At 45.8% G+C, this 15,234-nt stretch overlaps 2 protein-coding genes across 2 annotated transcripts in view; one reads left to right on the top strand and one right to left on the bottom strand.

Annotated features, from left to right (window-relative positions):
- Window positions 1-6,314, top strand: part of slc25a21 (solute carrier family 25 member 21) — a 68,947-nt gene extending 62,633 nt beyond the window's left edge. Inside the window, exons 8-11 of the mRNA XM_028979227.1 lie at window positions 1,272-1,436; window positions 4,672-4,853; window positions 5,647-5,699; window positions 5,887-6,314. Coding sequence (XP_028835060.1) covers window positions 1,272-1,436; window positions 4,672-4,853; window positions 5,647-5,699; window positions 5,887-5,948 — 462 coding nt within the window. The 3' untranslated portion in view covers window positions 5,949-6,314. The remainder of the gene's footprint in view (window positions 1-1,271; window positions 1,437-4,671; window positions 4,854-5,646; window positions 5,700-5,886) is intronic.
- Window positions 6,315-9,448: 3,134 nt separating this feature from the next.
- Window positions 9,449-14,540, bottom strand: pax9 (paired box 9). The gene is made up of 3 exons (XM_028981464.1): window positions 14,406-14,540; window positions 13,441-14,070; window positions 9,449-9,962 (listed from the first exon to the last, which is right to left on the bottom strand). Exons 1-3 carry the CDS (start codon window positions 14,407-14,409, stop codon window positions 9,787-9,789), a joined length of 810 nt encoding a protein of 269 aa, XP_028837297.1. The 5' UTR covers window positions 14,410-14,540; the 3' UTR covers window positions 9,449-9,786.
- Between the last annotated feature and the right edge of the window lie 694 nt (window positions 14,541-15,234).

Below are 15,234 nucleotides of genomic sequence, written 5' to 3'. Positions count from 1 at the left end.
ATCTTAGTGGGGGAAATGATCAGAGTGTCACCTTTTATACTATGATGATCATTTTATCCTGGTCATTGGGGGCAGTTTTTCAGTAGATGAAAACTGAGGGTACCTTTCGTGGTTAAATGCAGAGGACACATTTCGTTGTCTGCACCCTGTGCTGTGATTGCTGTGCTTCACAATGACAATCACATTACTTTCACTTAATACTGAAAGTCGTTTTAATTTTATTTATTAATTTTGTCTTCAATTTGTCACCTATCTGTGGGAACAAAATGCTTCCATTAAATAAGACTTGTTGTGGCACGTCTTCCTCATTAACAGGGATCAGAATGAGCAGCTGGACGGTTCCTTCACTCCCAGCTACAAATAAATTTCAAAACAGAGAATTTTTTTTTTCTATGTTCTTTGTTTGTATAAATGATATTTTGTGAACATGAATCATGGGCTTGTTTTGTGTAGTGAAAATGCATCCCTAAGTTGCTTAAAGAGAAATAAGAAATAAGGTTTTATTTACATTTAAAGTAATAGTGAACTATATATCAGACTATACAGCAGGGAGTACATAGCTGAGAAAAATAGAATTTCCCCTGGCACAGTGTGCAAACACAAACATAATGGACAAATGCATGTACGTAGACATCACAGACTGCTTAGACAAACAAATCATATGTACAGTACAGGCCAAAGGTTTGGACACACCTCATTCAATGTGTTTTCTTTATTTTCATGACCATTTACTTTGGTAGATTCTCACTGAAGGCATCAAAACTATGAATGAACACATGTGGAGTTATGTACTTAACAAAAAAGGTGAAATAACTGAAAATATGTTTTATATTCTAGTTTCTTCAAAATATCCACCCTTTGCTCTGATTACTGCTTTGCACACTCTTGGCATTCTCTCGATGAGCTTCAAGAGGTCGTCACCTGAAATGGTTTTCCAACAGTCTTGAAGGAGTTCCCAGAGGTGTTTAGCACTTGTTGGCCCCTTTGCCTTCACTCTGTGGTCCAGCTCACCCCAAACCATCTCGATTGGGTTCAGGTCCGGTGACTGTGGAGGCCAGATCTCCACTTTTTGTTAAGAACATAACTCCACATGTGTTCATTCATAGTTTTGAGCATTATTGCACAGTGTAACAATAAATGTCAACTTTATATTGAATGCTGAGAAAACAAGAATAAGATATGACTTCTGAATATTTGTATTCTATTTATTGATTTAAATCAAAATGTGAGTGACACTGTGTCTCTTAGATTTTCTTTTTTTTTTTCTTCAGCAACCTTCGACGTTTGCCCAGGCCCGCCTTATCATAAACTCTGATGGCTTTGGCCTGCGTGGACTCAACAAAGGCCTGACATCCACACTGGGCCGCCACGGTGTCTTCAACATGATCTACTTTGGCTTCTACTTCAACGTCAAGGACGCCATTCCTTCCAGCCAGGTGGCTAAGCCCCTCAGCCACCGCAGCAGTGTGGTTTAGCAGCTAAATCCTGGCCACGCCTGCGGCTGTGTGCCTTCTTATTGAGTGGAGAACAGCAGGATTACTGTTTACGGCAGCTTGGATGCGGGTTTGTACAGTGTATGTAGAATTTGGGTGGGATAAACATACGTCGATTCGGCAGTGGGAGCAGGTACACACACACACACACACACACACACACACACACACACTGGGTGAGTAATTCCAAAATAGCTCGTTTTAGCACCCGTTAAACGTGTAGCCGCGTTCCGGAGCGAAGAGCTGGCAGAGCGAATCAGACGCAAGTTACTCAAAGTCCCATTAGTTGCCAAACAGCTGGCTGCCTTGCAGGGAAGTGGGAGAGCGCAGGAGAGGAGAGGAGCTCCCAAGATCAAACTCACTAATGCCACTTTTGTTTGCACTCCATAATATCCTCAAAGGTTCGGATTTCACATCCGCCAGGGCCGTCTCCCAAACAAACCTTAATTTTGTTTAATGGAAACGTTACCATACGTCCCGCTCCGCATGTATAAACCGGAGCATTAGATTAACTCAAATGAACTAATTGGAAGCAGACTGCGGTGTAATTCTGAAAGTGCCTTACAGTGGAAGCCTGAGTGAGCGGGACTCGCCTCTTTTCGTCCTCGTCCGTGCTGAAGGCTGTCACGCAGCGCCAGGTGGTCCAGAGGTCTCTCCCAGACCTGGCCTGGACAGAGCAAATGAACTACAGACGCCACCGGGTTTTTGTGCGTGTGTGTGTGTGTGTGTGTGTGTGTGTGTGTGTGTGTGTGAGATCCGGTTTTGGGGTTGCAAGCTGTCCTGTGATGGGTCGGGGTTGATTATGTTCCCCCCCTGGTTTCTGTGGCCATCAGCTGACGAGGCGTGGCCTTCTTCTGATGAGCCCTTTCCTCCCGGCGGCCGTTCTGTTTATTTAGATCTTTGACCACATTAAGCAGCAAATTCTCTCGTCGTCTCTGCGCACGTTACGCATTAAAACTTCATAACTTCACTCTAAGTGAGCAGTTGGAATTAGCTGTTGTTTTAAAGAGGGGGTGCAAATGTCCAAAATTTCCAAAATTGATTTATGATCGGAATGAAGACGTGTGTGAGGCTCTCAACAGCAACGCACCCGCTGATTTAACTGCTGTTTATTTAGCGGGGTGTCCGGTGTTTCTGAGAAAGGCCGGGCCGACCATGATTCTGTCATTTGTTAAAATCCCCTGGCCAATTAGCTGTCAGGACTGAGAAGCCGAGCCACTCCGCTACAGTAATACCCCTGCACGGAATCGCAGCCCAATTACCCCAAATTGTCCACATATGCAGCCTCACCAGCGCCACCCCGCAACCGTGCTCATGTGACCCGGACGTGGCCAATCAGAGTGGCTGTGGCTCAGACAGGAAATTCTAATCTGCCTTCTTCCCCCACGGTGTCATTAAATGATCAGAGATTTCATGGCAACCGTGATTTAGTGTCTTCGCTCTTTCTAGCCTGTCCTTTCGTGATGTCTTTTATCTTCAATGCAACTTCACTGGTAACAATTCTTAAAGACACTAAAACCTGCAGACCCTTTAAGGACTGGGTTGAGATGCTTGATTTATATTTAAAATTACTGCAGTTAGAAGATCCCCATAATCCAGAGCGATGTAGAATCTTTAGTTTCATGGAGCACTTCAGGGTTAAGTGTCTTGCTTGGGGACACAGTGGTCTGAGTTTTAAACGGCTCATAGGCGAGTGTGTTACACATTAGGCTGCTATCCTAGTGTGGGTGGTAGTAGCCTAGTGGGTAACACACTTGCCTATGAAGCAGAAGACCCAGGTTCAAATCCCACTTACTACCATTGTGTCCCTGAGCAAGACACTTAACCCCAAGTTGCTCCAGGGGGGGACTGTCCCTGTAACTACTGATTGTAAGTCGCTCTGGATAAGGGCGTCTGATAAATGCTGTAAATGTAAATGTAGCACACTACCTGACCAGTTTGAGAATGTGGGAGTTTGCAACAATTTGCCATAGCAGAGTTCTGCTTAAAGAGGCCACTGCCATTCAGTATTATTGTCCTGAAGGGGTCTATGTGGTCTGCAACAATCTGGAGTGCAGGATGCTTCTCTGCGGTCATCTTTTCCCCACGATAAAACAACACCTTCGCTCCAGGATTATCCACGCGATCTAAAAGAATTGGACCAGGCCAATACATCAGGCCATTCCATTTTTTTTTTGGTGATGTGTTCCAAGCTTTATATAACATCTAATTGATCAAAAATAGTGTCCTGATTGCTGATGTTGTAAGTGAATGCTGTGCTCACTAATTAACCTGTTTCAAAATGATAACTGGTGGTTCAAAAACCCTTTTGCAATTTTCCTAGTAATTTTGGATTTGGCCACATTTATATAGATTCAAACTAATTTAATTAGTTTCCTTACACATAAAGGTTTGAATGGTTGTGTGCTCCAAATAAAAGAATGAGGCGTATTGAGTGCAGACGGACAGATAGCATGAAATAGTTAAGAATATGAAGACTAGGGAGTGAGTAGGAGTAGAAACCTGAGATGGAGCAGCCTCATTTGGGGCTGAGGGGGTTTAATAAATTCTAGTAACAGTCAGAAACAGACATTGCCATTTCAATTGGATTGCACATAGATCAACATGTCTATGTGTACAGGTTTCTATGGCAATGGTGGGCTAGATCAGTTTGTTGCAAATTTTCTAATACCGAACATCATGTCTAAACAGACAAGACAGCATTATTTTGAACTGATCGGTCTTCCTTAATATTTTTAAACATCAAGAATTCGAAGTACAATACAATTTGCATGTTCCACTTTTATGTTTTATGCAACAGAGAACTTTGTCACTGCCTCGCCTTTGCATCACCCCCTTGTCCTTTCCTCCCTCTTTGTCTCGGTTCACTCTTAGAAAGCCACGAATACACAACACTATGAGCTTGTTTTGTTATTCAAATGTCATTCAGATTTAACTCTGTTGACCTTGGTTGTGAATCAGATTGATCGTAAATTTCAAGTTGCCTTCCAGAGGAGTAATAGAGCGCATGGCTATTATAGAGCTCTGGAAAGTTCTGATTTAGCAGACTGCGCAGGCCGCTTTGCTTCTCTGACACATCACAAAATTCAGATTTTTTTTTTATGTAAAGTGCTGGAATTGTACTATTTTTTTTTGTTCTTCTTCTTCATTCTTCATTTTCCTCTGCCCTCACTGACAGGACCCGAGGCTGGAGTTTCTGCGGAAGTTCGCCATCGGCCTCGCCTCTGGCACAATCTCCTCGTGTGTGAATATTCCCTTCGATGTGGCAAAAAGTCGCATCCAGGGCCCACAGCCTGTCCCCGGAGAGATCAAGTACCGCAGCTGCTTCCAGACCATGGCCCTGGTGTACCGCGAGGAGGGGTGAGAGAGGGGGGCGTGTCACCATACCGTAGTGATAACCTCACCTGTGCATAGATTTTATTAGTAGCAAAGGATCAAAACTGCATTTGATTCCAGAACGTGTATCAGACCAATAATATTTCATTTTTAAGAAATGTTTGTCTCGTCTTCCCACCTCGTGTCCTCTAATGGTTGATTCATGGCTTGTTGTTTTGGGCTGTAGATCATCCAAACTTGCTGATTAGTTCAGAGCTTGGTAGGGTGACCTGGAGGATATGAAAAGCCTCAGACGTCGGGGCCCCTTCGGGAGGCTGAGCGTCAGCGTCAGGAGTGCCACTTTCTGGAGACATGTCGGGGTGGGGTGGGGGCCACTATGAAACCCGGTGTAGTCCTTTGTGCCCCAGCCTGTCCGGCTCTCTCTAACGCGACCCAGTCACAGCTAATTAGAGGTCCCTCTGGGAGGCGCCATTAAGCTGGGCCCTAACGAGGCATGCGGCGCTTGGCGGGTCAAGCTAATCAGACAGCGAGGCAGGAGGAAGCCGAGGCGGCCTTATTAAGCACAGCCGTGAAGTCCTCACTAGCAACGATCAGCTGCTATACATTACAGAACGACGGCGCGAGCGTATGCGCGCTCGCACACACACACGCACACACTACTCCAATAACAGACTGATCAACTTCGAACCTGTTAGTTTCACGTAAGACCTGCGAAACTCTCAACATCCTGTAATTCTAAGGGGCCCAGTGAGAATTCAGCAACGTCACCCGGGTGTAATCATGCACTGTAAACCCACCTCTCGCTCTCTTTTCTCAGTTATCTGGCGCTTTACAAAGGACTGGTTCCAAAAGTCATGAGGCTCGGCCCAGGTAACAGATCCGATTCCACCATGGAACCTTCTAGCACTTTCGAGCTTCATTATAATGGAGCTACAACTGGTGCCAGCGGGCCCTGTTCACTTTATGAACTGCACACTATGTTTGGAGATGCATTCACAACAACACTAGTCCACCTGACTTCTTTTTCATGTCTGTGGCTGTCCATCCCTGTCCTCAGGAGGAGCGGTCATGCTCCTGGTCTATGAGTATGTGTCCGGATGGCTGCAGAGGAACTGGTGAAGAACAGAGCATCACTACAGACCCCCTCCGAGAAGCCTCAAGGACCCAATAGTCCCAGAGCCCAATTTGAAAACTTGCGAGGGGTGTCAATCAAACACATCACCTGTCATCCTGCCATCCCAGTTGTAAACCTAAGCTAAGACCTAAGCTGCACTGTATTGATTCAGTATTACTAATTACTGTTGATGGGGGTTCACTGCTGTTTACAAAGTTTGAAATATATTAGTCATATCCATGAAATTATGTCATGTACTTAGTAACCATGGATCATTGAAGGCGGACCGGTCTTCTTTTTTCCACAAACTTCTCTAAATCATAACTGCAATAAAGCCCCGCTTGGGAACCTGGTGTTTATTTTTAAATCTCTTCTTCTATATGATGTTGGGTTATTTTTTTATTTTTTTCCAGTTCGTGTAAGATCCTCTTTAGCCCAGAGGTATTGGGGACAGGGCTTCAACACAGTCTGTTGCTTAAATTTCACGCATACAGTGTGGTGTATTGTCTCTGTATCCCTGCATTTGAAATTGTAGGGGAAACCCTCCCTAAATTAATTAGACCCGTGATGCAGGCTAGGAGCCCAATGAACGGATAATTATTTTTTTCCTTCTCTGGTGGTGCAGAGATTTGCATTCGGCATGCTGCTCTTCGAGAAACGATGCTTGGTTTTTGGGCTTGGCTGCTTGGCTGTGAAAGTATGTTTGTGCATGTGTAATGTTGCATCGTGACCTTTAAATGGCACAAATAGGTGACATGTTCACCTGCTCAGAGCCGCAGTCGGTGAATACCTGTCAGCCATCAGGCAGCCATTAGTCCAACCCAGCTGTCAATCTCACGTATTCCAGGGCAGCGGGGGCGAGCCGAAGCCTCGCTGCGCGTTAACGTAACAAAACAGAGGAATGCAAATATGCCGACCTGGAGTGGAAAAAAAATCCTCCACATTCCCCTCTCCTCCATCACTCTCATTTTGCCTGCTTTCTTTTTTTTTTTCCACCTGACTGCACCCTTTTTCACGCGCTCACATCCCTAAAACAACTCACAATGCAGAATCACACCCAGCCCCTGACCTGAACACATCAAATGCCTTTTTCTCTGCCTGGAAATGTTTAGTAGTGAAATTTCCATGTCACATGGTCACTTCAGGCAACAAATTGCAGACACACTTTACAATTTGCAATACAAATAAACGTAAAAAAATACTTAAATGAAAAATTTAACAAGACGCATCAGGTGTGTTTAGTGCAGTGAAATCCACTTTTTAAGAGTCTGTGCTGCTGTGGTTATTTTGAAAAAAAAAAAAGTTATGCATGTAACCATAACACTTACTGTTAAGGTTGTTATGCTTCAAAACCAGTCTGCTTTTAGTGTTTTATTGTAATCCGTTTTTCAGAGCGCAGTGCATCATTTTATTCTTTATTTTTATTCTGGCTTTCAGTGAACATTCAGGTTTTTTTTTTTTATAAAATGTTTGCAAAACTTCCCCCAGGTTCCAAGCACTCGTGCGCCATGTTGTAGTGAAGTTGTATAGAATCTGAGAATCTGGTCCGAGACTCAGCAGTAGGGCAGGTTACATTATCTCTACTCTCCTGTATTTTCTCTGAATTCAGAGTCATGCATTCATTTAAAAATATCATACACAGCTTCTAGGTTTGTATGAGGTTTAAGATTGGGGGCGAAAGGTCACAGAAAAATGTTTTATTTGCCATCTTTTGCATCATTGCGGTGGTAACACACTCGCCTAACCAGAAGACCCAGGTTCAAACCCCACCTTTGTGTCCCTGAGCACTTAACCCTCGTCCTGCGATTGTTAACTGCTGCTGCTAACCAAAGTTAACTTCGCTCCTGTTTTTGGTTGCTGGTAACTGCCGTAAACTTAAATTATAAAATCCGGCAACCATCTGAATACACTAATATCCAATAATAAAAAAAATCCTATTGACCAGTAGAGTCAGTAGTCCGCCTCCTGAGAAGAAGGTGGGTTAAAGGACGAGCGTTTGAGGCACGTTGCTGCAGGCTGATGTTGATGGCGTGGCCGGTCGAGGTCCCCGCCATCGTTGTGGTTCACGTACAGTCACCCAGCCCGGAGCAACGGTCCGTGACCGCGGGGCTCGGCGTGAGGAGCTTTCCAAGTCAAATCAGCAGCAGCGACGCGCCGTACGAGGTCCCTGTTGATGTGGGACACAGACGAGACTGACCACCACTGTTTATGCACCAACACAGGTGCGGGGGGGGGGGGATGCTGAATCAGGAACGCCGGCGCTAAACTATTTCCATGGGATTTCCATCCCGAAATAACACGCCGGGTCTCCAGTGCCAACCTCCAGGAGGAGTAAACAGAGAGCCATCGCCGTGGTGACCGCAGAGGAATCAGGTGCTGAGGCCTGTCGGCGCTGGACCAGGATTACGGGAAGGTTATTGATCATGCCAAGGCATAAACAGGCTCACGTTTACTGCTGATGGAAGTGCGGATAAAGGCCTTTTTGTTCTAGTCTGAATTCTTGTGCAAAGATTTATGCCCCATCGGTCCAAATAACCCAGAATACCCCCATACAAGGACCGCTCAGAGGAGAAGTACACGTTCTCTCCCACAAACTCGATAAGATCAGCACGCAAAAACAAATAATAATAATTGTAAATTCAGTTGAAGCTACAGTTTAGTAATTTCATAACGTCCTGTAATTGTTATACTCCTGTGATCAGTGATTTCAACTCTCCATTTTCTTCTGTTTTGCTGCGTGTTACAGAACAGAAGTAGGGCCTACCAACAAACAATATGCTGCCTTGTCAACCAAAATGTGTCACTATTGATTGTTGAAGTGTTAAGTGTGGAATTTAATTTCCAAAATTGCTGCAAAAGAATGCTGCGGTAATAACAAGGTTTACATCACGCGTCAAAACCGCTCAGATGTGCTTGTATTTTTTTAATGGTCTGAAAATTGACAGAATGGCATATCTTTTTTTTTTTTTTTTTAATATGAGGGTGGGCCCAGCGTCTGGCCTGCAGTGTGTATATGTGTTAAACAGTTCATCCCTGACGCTGGCACAAGGTCTGAACGTTTTCTTTTTGTTCAGTTTTATTATCAGCAAATCTGGACATAACTTAAAAGTAGAAATAATCAAATACGGTCTTATTGTTCTGAATAGCCTAACGTTTAATAAAGGTAACGTCTGGCCATCTGTATTTTATTTGTACAGCTTTGAGAAACGTTTGGACGCACTTGTCTTGGGCGCGAGGTGTGTGTGTGGCTCACGAACTCACAGAAGCGACGCTGCAGTGTCGGTCACACGTCTCCTTTAATAAAATACATTCAGCTGGTTGTGCAACGTCTGCAGCACGCAGCCGGCCTGCCCACAAGGTCGCTCGGTGGCGGGGTCCGCACTGTGACTGCCGCTGCAGTCTAATAAATAAACACAGATGTGAACTCCTCCCACTAGCTGTACATTGACCAAGTATTGGTTTCGTATTAACTTCTCTTCATAAACCAAAAAAAAAAACGCCCTGAAACTGCTGCAAAAGGATGTCCTGTATGAAATCCATAAAATTGCTGTTGGTTTCATCATAATGTGGGTCCCTTTCAGTTCAAACCTTTTTCTTTTTTTTTTTCCCCCCACTTGTGACTACTAGGATGGCACCACAGGGATGAGGAAGAGCACTCCTCACGCGTCCAGCAGTCCACTGCTCCAACTCTCCATTCGTCCCATAAATACAGGAGCGACGGCTCCTCCAGTCCTTCCGCCCCAGGCCTCTCAGGTCCCCGCTGTCACGGGGCCGACGCCCCGGCGGGGTGGACGCCGCTGCGGCCTGCCGCCGTGCTTTTGAAGGCCGGTGGGGGCCGAGAGGTCACAGCTGCGGCGAGATGGGACACTGCCACTGGGCGGCCGCCATGTGGGGCCGGTCACACAGGCCGACGTGGTGCCGCTGCACGCCGTGTAAGGCGACACTCGGGTGGCTGGGTGGCAGGGAGGGATGCTGGGCGCCGTGACACAACTGTTCACTGTGGGCAATCCATTCTGCATCTGCAGAGAGAGGGAGACAGGAGTTCAGGAAAGATTCGATATGGAGACAGGAGGGGAGAGAGAGAAGGAAAAAAAGGAGAAGTCGGGATCAGGGGACCGAAAGCGAGTGGAAAGAAAACAGAGGGAAAAACACGGCGTGCAAGGAACCTTCTGGCATGATGACAGCGAGCGAGGGGAACGCCGGGGTCTGGGTGGTCTTCTGCTCACTACTGGAAATGGCTTCTGCAGATGAGAGGCTTTTGTTTCTGTGATGTAGATTTAGCGCTATCTTAACCGACCTCGACCCCTAACGACCCACACTTCCGCCGAAACACACACACACACACGTTAACATCTCAGCATCGTTTCACCTCATTATTCAATTAAATTTTTAAATTTAAAAAGTTTTTAAGTCGAATTTAGATATTTTAATGCGCACCGTCTTCTGTCTTTTTAACCTTTTATTTACGTCGTCGGTCGATGCTCGTGTCGCATACATAAATCCATTTCCCGACCTTTCCTCCCGCACCACAAATTTTTTTTTTTTTTTTTATATGTAGCGTTTCTTTCACTTTCTCAAATTTGAACAATGAGCCTCCATTCTGTTATGGATGGTCAGAGCCACCAAAACGACGAATGGTTTAAAACTTCACCATGAACCATGTAATAAGTTAGAACGCATATTTCATAAATGTGCGTGCGTGTGATATAGATTTTGCTTTTTTTGCTTTAAGTTTTTAAAGCGAATGATCATATCGAAAGATATCGACGCAAAACAAAAACATCGTCTTAATTTAACACACACACACACACACATTGAATTCTGTTACTCGGTAATTCTCCCCACCGCTCACAATCAAAAGCTGGTTTTAAATCCAACCTGGAGTCGTGCGTGGAAATAATTCTTTTTAACGAATATTATTACCCTGCGTCGCCCGTAAAGTTGTCATTGTCAGTATGAAGCGTCACGTCGCCGAAATGTGTTCATCGCACCGTTGTTTTCGATAACGCCGAAAAAAAGGAAAATTAAGGCGGAAATTAAGGCGAAAAAGTGGAAATTAAGACGGGTTTAATGATTGAATATTTTGTGCGTTGAACCAACGAATACCACAAATTTCATATTTTGTCCCAGATCCTCTTTGCCACGCAGTGCGACACTGAGTTATATGCGATAAATATGAGACCAGAATTGCCTCACTCGTGGACGCGGGAAGATCACGATACGATGCATGTTTTTAAATGCTAATTTTTTTATATAAAACGAAGTATTACACGATGCGCGATGTAATGCATCGTGTATCGGTGTATCGATCATAAGGACAATGGTTATTTCAGCACGTGGCTTCCCGCTCTATACCGAATGAATGAATGAATAAATAAATAATAATAATAATAAATACAGATTTTGACCCCAGTTGAGTCTCATCCAACCCCATGTCTGAAAATAAGATGGACGGGCTGGAAGGATCGTCGAGATGCGGCCCAGAAATAAGATTTAATTTTGATCGCTGCATGGACGATCACAACATTTTAATAAATTTAATACATTATATGTACTCTTTGTTTGATGTACAATAAAGATGTTTACTGAAAGAAAATAACGTTCTATAAATAATAAATAATGATTTGATTCATTTGTAATAAAGTACTTTTCTATATTTTTTTTATTTTAACGTTTTAACATTATAACCAAACTATAGCCACGGATACATTACGTGAAAGAGCAAAAAAAAAAAGATCTATTTTATCTACCAGTATTACACAAAAAGGATGGTCCGCTGCGCGCATGCTCGAGCGCGTGCGCGCGCACACGCGGAGACGAGTGCGCGCGTCCCCGCTGCGAGACGGACAGCTCGGACCGCGGCTGGTCGGTGCTGGGAAACGGCCGACTGTCCCTAACTGCCGGAATAGGGACGGGGACAGAGACGGGGACAGAGAAAGTTCCTCTACACAACTGGAAGCAGCTCTCCATAGTTCAGAACAGAACAAAGTATTACGTGTCGAAGTAAAAGTCTGTACAAAATGTACTGGAGGAAAAAACATGAAGGACCTTAATAGAACCCGGAGTCAGGTCTCCTTGCAGCTCGCACACACACACACACACACACACATTTATATATATATATATATATATATATACACACACACATACACACACACACATATACATACACACACATAGGCATACGTACATGCATTATATATATATATATATATATATATATATATATATATATATATATATACACACACACACACACACACACACACACACACACACACACACACATCCATTTATATATATATACACACACACATACGCATACATATATGCATTATATATACACACACACAATATTCACGCACACGGTGTCATGTGCAATAGAAGTGTAAAGGTCAGTGAAGAGAGTTGGATTTGATGGAGCATCGGCCCTGGCAGGAGGAAGATCCGTTTCATCATCGCGCCTCGTCATCCTCATGACCCCCCACCCCTTCCATCCGTGTCTTCGACCCACCGTGAGCCGGATTCGATTTCGATTTTTGTTGAATGCGGATTAAGCGTCAATTTCACTTTACAGATTTATGTACAGACTCCACTTGCCTCCATTAGACTAATAAAATATGTGGACACGCAAACAACCAAATTAATAATTACAGACAAGATGTTTGTTCATTAGTCAACGTAAGAAAAATATGAATCTAACGTCGAGTGTGTGTTTGTTCATTTAAGATTCCCGACATCCGCGGATCGTGTTCCGATCGCGGCCTGTTCACACGCGAGTCGAGACCAAGCGGGGAAAATATTCAAAAATACACAAAACGCAATCATCACCGTGACCAAAACACCGATCAATTAATCCACGCAGATTTAATAAAGTAAATCGTGGTAATCTGGTAAAAGAAACGGAACCTCTGAGATTAATCTCGGATTCGGTTTAATCCGCGTGTTTGTATTTATTCCTGCAGTTCTTACTGTTTTTTCTTTTTTTGTTCGGTTCTTTCTTTTTTTGTATTCCTCTGTAGACGGAAGAGTTTATATAATATTAATATTGATATATAATTGTTGCGTGCGGTGCTTTATTAATTTGCTTAATTAATCTGACTGAACCTGCCGTATTCCGATCTGTGTTCATCTCCCGCGCCGACCCCTTCCCCATCACACTAATATTCCACATCCGCTCCTAAATTATCACGAGCTGTGGCTGCGCCACGAACACACACACACACACACACACACACACACACACACACACACACACACACACACACGTCCTCCCACGTGTAGGCGTTTCAACGCTGCTTCTCGCGTTATTTAGTCTCTATCTGTGTTCTGATTGGCCAGCGTCTCCCTGTGCCCATCCCGCACGCGCCGCGTGACCGCGTCACGACACAGGAGGCCTGGCCGCGTGCGTCCCGTGCGTCGCCGCGCGCATTAACGCACACGATTCGTTCACTGTTCTACTCCAACGACACACGCGTGGGCTAACGTGCTGCTTACTCTGCTGGTCCGTGATGGAGCGGATGCCCAGGATGTCCGTGACCGAGTGCGACGACGGCCAGATCCTGTGCATCGCCATATGTCCGGGGAGCGTGGGCATGCCCGGGGGCGTGGGCACCTTGGTCCCCGCGGCGAGCGGGGCCGGGTACGAGTATATGGGGTTGTAGGGCAGCGTGGGCTGCGGCTGCGGGTGCGGCGTGGGCTTGCCGGCCTCGTACTGGCCCTGCTGCGCCAGGCCGCCGATCTTGTTGCGCAGAATGCGGCTGATGGAGCTGACTGACGGCAAGTTGAACTTGTCGCACACGCCGTCCGCCAGGAGCCTGTCGCGGATCTCCCACGCGAAGATGCCCGGGTCCCGCTGCTTGTAAGTCCGAATGTGCTTGACCACGGTCGGCGTGGTGACGCGCGGCTTGCTGCCGCCGATGGCGCCGGGCAGGATGGAGCCGGTCTCGTTGTAGCGCGCCAGGATCTTGCTCACGCAGCCGTGGGAGACGCGCAGCTGGCGGCTGATGTCGCACGGCCGGATGCCCAGCTGGGCCAGCTCCACGATCCGGAGGCGGATGGCGTTGGGCAGCGGGCGTCCGTTCACGAAGACGCCGCCCAGCTGGTTCACCTCCCCGAAGGCTGGCTCTGGTGGTTCATAAGACACACACACACACACACACACACACACACACACACACACAATAAAATGGCCGTACCGACAACACGAAACAACGCGGGCCTGTTCGTCTACTAAAACTTCTACTTCTGAAACACGTGACCGCGTCACGACGCTGGCATCGCGCTTCCCCTCCACGAAAACCTCCTCTGCAACTTTACGTCAAAAACCCGTCACGGTTTTCATAAATGGCTGAACGGAGGACGTCTGGACATCTGTGGATCCTACACGCGATCGGCGACGAGGAGGGAAGAAAGAAGAAGAAAGGACCTGATTTAAAAAAAAAAAAAACGCGCCCACTCACCCATCTCGCCGAGTCCCCCTGCGGTTCCGGAGACCTCCGAACTGGGCCCGAGTTCCGACAGATCCGGGACGGGAGAGAGAGAAAGTCCTTCTGCTTCCCGACGCCAGCGGGACGGGCTTTACATTTCCAGTTCCCGGTCCGCCGAGGGGGCGTGGCCTCCCGGGCCCGGACGGCGGCCGTCCGACGCCGCGTCCCATTGGCCGAGAGGTTTGACATGGCAGGCGGGCCCGCCCACCGGAGGACCCGGGAGACGGACGACTTCGCCGCGGTGACACCAGCGGCTCTGCACGGTTTTGGTAAGTTTGGTAAGAAGAAAGTCCCTCTTATTACTGTAACGGCGCCACGTGACTAAAATCTGCGACGTTTGTGACGTTCCTCGTTTCACCGGGATCCCTTCTTTTTCACTGTAATAACGCTTCACGGCGTCGGGCGGGAATCGAATAAGTCGAATTATTTTAAAATCGGAGAATCACCTGCACTCGGCGCATGAGGGTGAAAAATTCCCGACATTCCCGCTTATATTAACATTTAGACGCACTGCTTTATTTGAATGATTTATTTTGAAATATTTCTAATGAATTAATTTATCGCGTGAGGCCTCAGTCCGGGATAATTACATAGTTTAAACCTTAAATCGCTAATTGATCAGCGATTATACATTTACTCAATTTATTATTTTGTATTTTTATTATATCACGTCTAAATAAATGATACAAATATCATTTCCAACACGAACATTTACGTTCGTCGGAGCAGCGCGCAAATTGTCGATCACGAGTTGAAACAAAACGCGTTAATGAACTAAATTAATGTATTTCTCTTTCTAATC

This window comes from Denticeps clupeoides, chromosome 1, assembly GCF_900700375.1.
Source record: "Denticeps clupeoides chromosome 1, fDenClu1.1, whole genome shotgun sequence".
NCBI lineage: Eukaryota > Metazoa > Chordata > Actinopteri > Clupeiformes > Denticipitidae > Denticeps > Denticeps clupeoides.
The sequence above is the reverse complement of the archived record's forward strand: the minus strand, read 5'-3'. Positions and strand labels throughout refer to the sequence as shown.

Bases quoted from the DNA above. Each gene is read 5' to 3' on its own strand.
- pax9 (XM_028981464.1), bottom strand. The intron at 9,963-13,440 runs GTAAGCAGCACG...CTCTCTCTGCAG, and splicing joins CTCCATCACGGACCAGCAGA to ATGCAGAATGGATTGCCCAC.